The sequence below is a fragment of the Aegilops tauschii genome, chromosome 5 (assembly GCF_002575655.3).
Source record: "Aegilops tauschii subsp. strangulata cultivar AL8/78 chromosome 5, Aet v6.0, whole genome shotgun sequence".
Taxonomy (NCBI): Eukaryota; Viridiplantae; Streptophyta; class Magnoliopsida; order Poales; family Poaceae; genus Aegilops; species Aegilops tauschii.
Window position 1 is genome coordinate 6,172,612 of NC_053039.3, and position 10,430 is coordinate 6,183,041.

Genomic DNA, 10,430 nt, shown 5'->3' on the forward strand with positions numbered 1-10,430 from the left:
CAATACCGTAGTGATCTTTAAATGACCACAAGGAGCTTGATCTTTACCCATGATTCTCGCACAACATCACGAATATCCAACAACTCGGTATCCTCGATACCACGGTGATCATTCACGAATCACAAACGGAACCACTCTGGGCTCAACGGGTTACCTCGTAACCAAACGGTGATCATTCACGGATAACAAACAGAACCACTCTGGGCTCAACGGGTTACCTCGTAACCAATCGGTGATCATTCACGGATCACATAACCAACTTATCTCATCATCGAACCGGGGTTGTTATTAAGCAAGTTATTATTATTACTGTTGACTCACAGTGTGACCGACATGAACTGGGCCCTTATCCACGGGCGCGGCTATCGATAGATTTAATATACACTCTGCAGAGGTTAGTACACTGTACCCACACCACGGAACCCATGGCCTCGCACTCCCATTCGGGTGGACCAACAGCGTTCCGACAAAACTGATCTACTGCCATGACACTCTCCCGGCCACTCTGACTCACTCCCTACTGGGCTAGTCCTGGGTGGCCCCGTGTCTACCAAAGACACCAACGGCCACCGTCGTGGCAAAATGGCCACCATCGTGGCAAAAACGGTCCCAAACGGGGACAAGGATCCATAACAACAACGGGCACACAAGGCTTATGTCCGCCTACCTGATCAGGGTAGCGCGCGCCCATAACCTTCCCTCGTTGGAGGCACCGGCGAGAAGCATGACAATAGACCCAGTTAGGACCTTCCCATAAAGGTAAGTGTGGTTGCACTGATCAGCTCGATATGGTGGCACCATGACTCAGCCAACAATTGTTCAAGTTCAATTTAATCTGGTTAAACTTGAATGCAAATACGTTGAGCCATGATAAACTAACATGATGCAATTACAATGCATGAGCAGGATATCAACATAAGCATGAGGGTACAACATAACTACCCACCATATCACAATGAATCATATCCAACTAAGCATGGCATAATGATGAGCATGAATATTACCAGTACAACACTACTCATATCATAACATGACCATTATCATCAACAATAAGTACCATGCAAGAACACATCAATAACATAACCGAGTAAACACTTAACTAACTGACAGCAAGGAACAATACATATTAATGGTACTCGGTAACCAACGTCAGTCATGCACCAAAGAACATGACCAACCCAACATGTATTGCTATCAAGCAAGAACAATATGAAAGTAATACTAGCAAGTAAAACATGATAACAGAGTGTAAGAAAACATAACAAGACGGTAACCACCGATCCATAAACACAACCGAAATAACAACAGCAGTAGCAAACAAACATACAGTTATTAAAGATTCAAGTTGAAAACCAATGCTACTACATGGCTATCATGCAAATGGTGGTTGTGGCTTGCCTGGGTGAAGGAAACACCGGGGAGAAGCGCGGTGAAGCCGCGGAAAGAATCGCCAGAAACAGTTCTCTCTCGGAGGGGCTGTTTACGGCAAGGGCAAAATGGTCATTTTCACAGTGTCAAACCATAGTGCAAATGAAACCAACAGAACGGGCTCGACGAAACAAAGAAGTGGGCGTTGGAATCACCTCATTTGGAGTTGTGAGCAAAAAGTTATAGCCCGACGAAGTACAGGGACCAATCTGCAAAAATAACTCTACAAATAGGCCCCTGAGTGAGAAAACAGAAAACGCCTAAGGAGAGAATACGTTGTCAAACTAGGAAAGCGCACTTATGGCTGCAGCAGAATAGGAATACGCTTTCTGAAGACGAAAATGTACTTCTGGAAAGTACGTTTCCACTTATCAGCGTGGCAGTGGGGCCCGTGGCGCTGTGCGGCTGACGAGTGGGGCCTGCCTTATTCATCTCTTTCTCTCTCTCTTCTCGCCTGGCTTCTTCCTCGTGCCCGACAAAGAACAGAGGAGAGGCGGGGCTGGCTCGGCCAGCGTCTGGCCTGACCGTCTCCGACCATCTCCGGCCATGGGGATGGCGCCGGCGAGCGAGGCTTGACCCACCGCGTCCATCCAGAGGGTAATCAGTCGCCGGGGAGGGACAGAACGGTGGCGTCGCGCAGCAACAGCAAGCAGGGGAGGCGGCGGCCGATCTTGGGGACGATGGCCACAGCTACTCCGGCGACTAGTTTAGGGGAGGGGAGGCTTGGTGGGTAGAGGGGAGGCCTCTGGTGGTGGTGGACGGAAGGGAGGGGCTCGGCTTCGGGCTAATTTAGCTGAGGCGCTCCGGCGACCGTGGCGGCCAATAGAGACGGGGAGGAGCTCCGGGGCTCGGGCGAGAGGCTTGGAGGGGCTAGAGGAGGGTGTGGGAGAGGCTAGAAATTGTTGTCTACGGGTAAGTCCTTCCAGGGGAGGTTTCAACTGCGGGTAGATCGATGAAAACTGCTCTGGTTAAATGGTAAGTAACCTCTGAAGTTTACTGCAGTAAACTTGGTCGTGAACTGATGATCAACAGAAAGTAGATTGGGAGCAATGGAGTTGTCTGCGAGGTTTAGGGTAAGAAGGACTTTCATCCTGGTAACTTTGAGAAGATTTGGACCAAGATAAATCATAGTTGCTTCACAACTGCATTTTTGGTCCAGAAATAAGATTTGGATGATGCACTCACATGGAGCATCAACTTGAGCTCAAATTTGGCAAGGCTTAGTGATTTGGTCATAGTAAGAATCTGTAAAAATCTCATACCAATTGGATTCACCAAAATGGTACTTCCTTCATAGCTATCTTCACTGACCAGAATCTTGGAATAATTTTGGTGAACAAATGGCTCAGTGAAATGATGCTAATTTGGTGGAGAGAAGTTATTTGGGTAGAATAAAAATCTGGTAATTTATCAGGATTTTTGAAGCAATAAAAATTATACTTGCTTCACAACCTGAAAATATTGCCAGAATCAAAGATTTGGTCATGTGCTCACATAGATGATTGGATGGGGCTGAAATTTGGAGGATCCTAATTATATGAGCACATGAAGAGGCATGCAAAATTTCAACTCATTTGGATGCTCCTAGCTAGTACTTCCTTCACAGTGGCTTCTGTTTGACAGAAACTTTGAAAAATCACTGAGGAAGATTGTCTAGGCAAATAAAGTTGAATTTTGGCATGAGGCAATTATTTTGGACATAAAAGAATGCCCAACAAGTTTGGGAGCAAACAAGATAAAATAAATGACACTTCCTTCACAAAGTGCCACTCTGGACAGAAAGGAAGAATATTTTTTGGAGAATTATTCTTGGGCTAGGACAGGAAAGTTTGGGCATATTTGAGCAATATATGACCCAAAGAAATTATGAGAATTATTTGGGAATTTTTGGATGGACAGAAATATAGGTTGCTTCACAACCTAGGGCAGACAAGGTTATTCCTTTAATAGAAAAGGGAATATTCCCTAGAAAAAAGAAATTAGGGTTTGGTCCAGCGGTGGAGTGACATGATCTTGGCAAGGTTTTGAGAATCATGAGTCACTTGGGAGAGGAAATGAAGATGATTTCCCAGGTGACAAGGCCACAGAACCACTCCAAATAGAAAAACAGACCAAAAACCAATAAATCAAAAACAAAAAGAAAAGGGCCAAAAACCAGGCTGTTACACCCGGGGGTTCCGGTAACCCCTGGGTACTCCGGAAAAATATCCGGATCACTCAGAACCATTCTGATGTCCGAATATAACCTTCCAATATATGAATCTTTACCTCTTGACCATTTCGAGACTCCTCGTCATGTCTGTGATCTCATCCGGGACTCCGAACAAACTTCGGTCATCAAATCACATAACTCATAACACAAATCGTCATCGAACGTTAAGCGTGCCGACCCTAAGGGTTCGAAAACTATGTAGGCATGACCGAGACACATCTCCGGTCAATAACCAATAGCGGAACCTGGATGCTCATATTGGTTCCTACATATTCTACGAAGATCTTTATCGGTCACACCGCATAACAACATATGTTGTTCCCTTTGTCATCGGTATGTTACTTGCCCGAGATTTGATCATCGGTATCATCATACCTAGTTCAATCTCGTTACCGGCAAGTCTCTTTACTCGTTCCGTAATGCATCATCCCGTAACTAACTCATTAGTCACATTGCTTGCAAGGCTTATAGTGATGTGCATTACCGAGAGGGCCCAGAGATACCTCTCCGATACACGGAGTGACAAATCCTAATCTCGATCTATGCAAACCCAACAAACACCTTCGGCGGCACCTGTAGAGCATCTTTATAATCACCCAGATACGTTGTGACGTTTGATAGCACACAAGGTGTTCCTCCGGTATTCTAGAGTTGCATAATCTCATAGTCAGAGGAACATGTATAAGTCATGAAGAAAGCAATAGCAATAAAACTAAACAATCACTATGCTAAGCTAACGGATGGGTCTTGTCCATCACATCATTCTCTAGTGATGTGATCTCGTTCATCAAATGACAACACATGTCTATGGCTAGGAAACTCAACCATCTTTGATTAACGAGCTAGTCAAGTAGGCATACTAGGGACACTCTGTTTGTCTATGTATTCACACATGTACTAAGTTTCCGGTTAATACAATTCTAGCATGTAAACATTTATTATGATATAAGGAAATATAAATAACAACTTTATTATTGCCTCTAGGGCGTATTTCCTTCAACTCTTACTTGGTAGTGCTACGAGAAGTAGATATAAGTAGGTGGGATGGGCACTAGCGGAGTTAAGGGAAACTCTTCTGAAAGACCATGTCTCGGTCTTCCAGGTTACATACCCCAAGTGTGATGAGCTACAAAGGAGGTGACCGAGTCTTGTGGGGAACGTGCGCAAATCTCCGCACAGTGTAAAACTAATCAATTAGTCGTGTCCAAGGTTACAGACCTCTTCGGCATCTAGAAGTGGGATTATCGAGAGATCTCGTTACATTTAATTAATGAATGGGTTAGATCAACTTTGGGAATAGATTGAGTTGGGGGCTCCATCTCAATAATTATGATAATGGTAGAATACAATATTCCTTTTGATAGTAGAAAAAAATTGGCTTTATGTAAAAATTAAACTTAGAACCTTCCACCAGCCAATTGCGTGTAGAGGTAGGACTTTTGTTCTCTCTTATGGTGTTACTTGCCAGTATATTCCATGTGCTTACCTACACGGTTGCATCTTATCATGTTGCAGATTTGTCCGACGAGGATTAAGTCGCGAGGTCGTTGTTCTGCACTCAGTTTTGCTAGTGGAGTTGGATGGACTCATTATTTTTAGATGCTTCCATGGGATTTTTCTTAAGATGGCCTTCAGTCATATTTATGTAATGAATACTATATTTGTGGCTTATCAATGTAATGATGTGTGTGATTGAACTATGTTATTTCATCGAATATTGTGTGTGCTAGCAAACCGATCCAGGGACTAGCACAGTAAGCACGAAGACTCCGATCCATTCGGCTCGGGTCGCTACACGTAACCACTAGCAATCAAATTCTTTCTTTTCTTCTCTTTTTGCATTTTAGACACCCCCTACTTCCACTTGCTTCTAGTCTCTGCAATTTTCTTTTTCACGTTCAATTTGCATCTTTTGGGAAAACTAAAAAAGTTAAGTTAGATCAATTTTTCTTACACTCTATGAAAAGAGTCTAAACGTAGAAAAGTGTTAAATTTAGCAAGGTCTATTTTCTTGCATTGTATCCATAATTACAAGAGAAAAGCATTATATCCTAGATTTGTTTTCCCCGCCATGTGTTGAAAGCCCAATTAGAAATATGCCCTATTAAAGTTCAAGGATGAAATGTCCACTCTAGCCAAAGTTTCATGATGAAGATTATGTTTTGTTTATTTCTTATTCTCTTCAAAAAAATTCAATAAAGAAAATATATTAATATCAAGAAGATATATTCTCAGCAATTAGGACATGCTCATGATAGCACTATACTTCGCTACGACGGAATCATTGACTTTACTTATATGTGTCATAGCGTGTACCATCTTCTCATCATTTTTAAAGAATACCCGCAAGCCATGCTATTATAAATTGCATTGGCTGATGCAGCATCTTTCCAAAAAAAATATGATCAAATCATTTATGCCATCCTCGATTGATGATGTACAAAGATAACATTTAGTTTGATCTACGTGGGACATTAAATTGGGAGGCCAACTGAATTTTGTATGTCGAAGATTGAGTCCTTGATCTCAAATGCAGCCTGTAGCTTGGGAAAGAAAAAAAATGTTTTTTATATTAAAGGATTATGTTTAGTTGGTATCTATGCAGGTCATTAAGTTGAGAGACCCATTTACAATTTTTCGGCTACAAGATCAAACTGCTATGATTCCTTAATTTATGAAGGTCCACCAGGTTAATGGCCGGTATATTCTAATTAACATGGGATTTTCTAGTCTATTTCCCCATTTTTTATCCGCATTGTTCATCTAGTATATAACAGGAGATTTGCATCTTTTTAGGGAAACCAACAAAGTTAAGTTAGATCATGTTTTTCTTACACTATGAAAAGAGTCCAAATATAAATAATGCATTGAATTTACCAAGGCCGATCTTCTTGCACTATATCCAAAATTACAGGAAAAAGAAATGTATCCTAGATCTGTTTTCGCTGCCATGTGTTGAAAGCCCGAGTAGAAATGCGCTCTATTAAAGTTCGAAGATTAAAATTTCACTGTTGCTGAAGTTTAGTGATGAAAATGATGTCTTTTTTTCAACTTCCTATCCTCTGCAAAATTTCAGATAAAGATAATGTATTAATACCAAGGCGATATATCCTCGGCTACTAGGATGTGCTCGTGATAGCACTATATTTAGCTGCCATCCAGCCATTGACTTTACTTTTATATGTAATAGCGTGTACCATCTTGTCATCAACTTAACACGCGCAAACCCGTGCAATTATAAATTCCGTTGGCTTTCTGACTTTACTTTTATATATGTCATAGCGTGTCCCATCTTCCCATTTTCCCGCATGTAGGAGCAATCCTATATCTAACTTTGAAGATCGATCTTTCTGACTTTACTTTTATTTTTTAGTGGCCAAGCGGGGCTGCGAGCTTATAAATAACGCTGCTCTCTTGGTACTCCTCCTCTCAATGTTCCATTGAGACACACCTGACGGATGAGTTCAGGAACCTGAAGAGAATCGACCTTGTGATTGAGGTATGCACATACTACCTATGCGTTCTTCTTTCAATTTGAGTGAATTCTCTGCTCAAACTAAACTGGCACTGCTATACCGTCATGTGCTACGCTTTCCCTACATATGTTTCATATATTCTCTTATTTAGATTGACTGAATACTGAGAACGAGCGCTAGTTCAGTGGCTGGAGTTCGCATTGCAGTGGCAAATCCGCTTTTGAGTCCGTGTAGTGGACTCCGCTAGGGTGCTATCCGCAATTTAAATCATGGAGAATTCTCGTCTTCCACCTAAATAACAGAGAGTTATGGGAGTGATTCTTCCCCCTTTAGCCGACGTTTCTTATTACTGGAAAAAAAATTCACCAACTTAATTGGTACGTGTAGAAACGGCACTCGACCGACCGTTTTATTCATGGCATCAACCGATCAACGTCTTGTTGTGTCATGTCCACGTCTACAAAATCAACTTCAGCCATACCGACAGCTCTGCTAGAGGAAAAATTATGATCTCACTTAATTAGCTTATTCCCGTAAAAAAATCGTAAGAAAAATTTCTTAGGCCATAGGTGTAAGTTTTTTCGTTTTTGCGGAACTAGCAAAACCATGTCAAAGCTCTAGTTCGTGACTTCTCCTAATGCAATTAGGGTTGCAAATTTTTGGCCCACAGAGTACCTTCTGACCCTTCTTTTGTTCAACCAAATGAACTAGATTTAAATTGATGTAACTATTAAAAATTTAGTTCATTTATTTAACTAAAGATTATCAAAGAATACTCTAGAGAGTGTTATTTCCTCAAAAAAGGACATACAGGATACAACCAACACTTACGAGTTGTGAGATAATCTCCTGTCCTTGATGCAACCAACAGGCGGTTGAGCTACCGGTAAACCACGGTGTATGGATAAGCACAAGCTTGGGTTATTTTCCCATTCTAACATTGTGACAACCAAGAAATAAATTGAATAGCAAATGTGAATCACCTTACAAATTAAACCCATGTCAATTTTGTCATCTCACTAAATTTAATTGTATAGATACATGCATATCTAACTTACTACCTCAATATATGTTCATGTTTTTGCAGCGCCAGGAATATTGGGTTCATAGTTGGCTGCCTACATAACTATTAGACACGACATCATGGACATGCTGGCAACTAGAACCACATGGTTGGCCATAGCTCTCTTTTTTATAACTGTTGTAGCCACTAAGATTTCAAGATGGAAAAGCAATATCCATCATTTGTCCACAAGACCCCTTCCACCTGTGGTGAATGTCCTTGCTCTCTTACCTTCGCTTTTTAAAAAGGGTTTTGGGGATACAATCAATGATCTGTACACAAGGTACGGCAGTGTATTTACAATAAATTTGCTTGGCCCAAAGATAACCTTGTTGGTTGGACCAGATGTCTCGGCTCATTTCTTCCAAGGACTGGAGTCAGAGATTAGCTTTGGTAATTTTGCCGAGGTTACTGTTCCCATCTTTGGTCAGGAAGTTTTGTATGGTGTAGATGCCGCAATTCGCAGTGAGCAAGTAAACTTCATGCTTGATATACTAAAGCCATCCAAGTTGCGAAGCCTCGTTGATCCAATATTTCAAGAAGTAGAGGTACATCTAAAAGAGCCCTTAACTTTATTTTGACTCCCTCTGGCTTTTATTCAATATCACTATTTAAGATTTTTGTTTCATATATTCTCCAATACACCTCTTCTAGAGGCAGTTTGCTTGGGTAAATTCCTTACTTAAACTAAGTACGTACATAAGTTGACTATACATGTACTACATGTGTTTTCGCAAGATGGCGTATGTGCTGGACCTGGTTTTGCATTTGGCATTAGTTTTGGATGTAAGATATAGATGACAAGAGTAGTGATACCATGCATGTACGTTGCACTTGACTGATGGCTTTCTTATACTACTATGTAGGCCTACTTTGCAAAGTGGGGACAAGATGGCATAGTTGATCTTAAACATGAACTTGAGCAGGTGCTCATGTTTATCTCAAGTCGGTGCCTACTCGGATATGAGGTTCGGGAGATGATGCTGAAAGAAGTATACTCATTGTTCCATGAACTTGAGAACGGCTTAAACTTTTTCAGTTACTTGTTTCCATATATTCCAACCCCAACAAACCGCCGACGCGACAAGGCACACATTAGGCTGAAAGAAATATTCACCACAACTATCAGGTCACGCAGGAGTTCTAGTCGTGCCGAGGAGGATGCACTACAGAGGTTGATGGATTCCAAGTATAAAGATGGTCGCTCCGTAACGGAAGGAGAAATTTCCGGCATGGTCATGGCCCTCATCTTTGCTGGAAAACACCCAAGCTCTAGTACTAGTATATGGGCTGGAGCTTTCATGTTGAGCAACACCAAGGTCTTAATAGCTGCCATGGAGGAGCAAAAGCATATCCTTAGCAAGTACAAGAACCAAATAGGCTATGATGCCTTGTTAGAGATGGATACCCTGCATAGATGCATCAAGGAGGCGATTAGGATGCATACACCAGCACAAATGTTAGCTCGCAAGGCACATAAGAAATTCAAGGTGCAGACCAAGGAAGGCAAGGAATATGACATACCTGGAGGGCATAATGTTGTAATCCCTACAGCATTCAACAATAAGTTGGCACACGTTTACAGTGACCCTCATGTGTATGATCCGGATCGGTTTGGTCCAGGAAGAGAGGAGGACAAAGTTGGTGGTGAGTACTCTTTCACGACATTTGGTGGTGGAAGGCATGTTTGCCCTGGCATGGCCTTGGCTTACCTGCAAATTAAGGTGATATGGAGCCATCTGCTAAGAAACTTTGAGCTCAAGCTAATATCTCCTTTCCCCAATGCAGACTTGAGAAAGATGGGCCAAGAGCCTAAAGGAAAAGTAATGATAAGTTATAAGAGACATCAACTGTTGCACTGCTAGCCATTGATAAAGTAGTAATACTAATAATCATACCTATTTAGTTTAGTGTAAGAATTTGGGTATGGAAAGGTTCGTCCCGAAGAAGGTTTTCCTGTTGTCTCCAAATTCAGTTAGACTTGATTTCTTTTACTCCAAGTTGTAATTGGCATTATAAGCCTTACTCTGATGACCTCGTCTTCTCTCTCCTCTTCCCCTCGTGTTGTTGTGCCAAGGATGTCTATCCGCAATGATTGGTAAAGCATAAATTGCTAATATGCAAGGCATACTTCCACACCTTGCAAGAGGTGCATGGAGACTTATAAGACATCTCAAACAATAAATTATATGAAGCACTGCATGGACACTAACTATAAGACATTTCAAACCGTAAACTAGATGAAGAGGTT

At 41.6% G+C, this 10,430-nt stretch overlaps 1 protein-coding gene across 1 annotated transcript; it reads left to right on the plus strand.

The window, feature by feature from the left end:
• Nucleotides 1-8,014: 8,014 nt before the first annotated feature.
• Nucleotides 8,015-10,193, plus strand: LOC109759250 (obtusifoliol 14-alpha demethylase-like). The gene is made up of 2 exons (XM_045228235.2): nucleotides 8,015-8,727; nucleotides 9,046-10,193. Exons 1-2 carry the CDS (start codon nucleotides 8,260-8,262, stop codon nucleotides 10,042-10,044), a joined length of 1,467 nt encoding a protein of 488 aa, XP_045084170.1. The 5' UTR covers nucleotides 8,015-8,259; the 3' UTR covers nucleotides 10,045-10,193.
• Nucleotides 10,194-10,430: the final 237 nt, after the last annotated feature.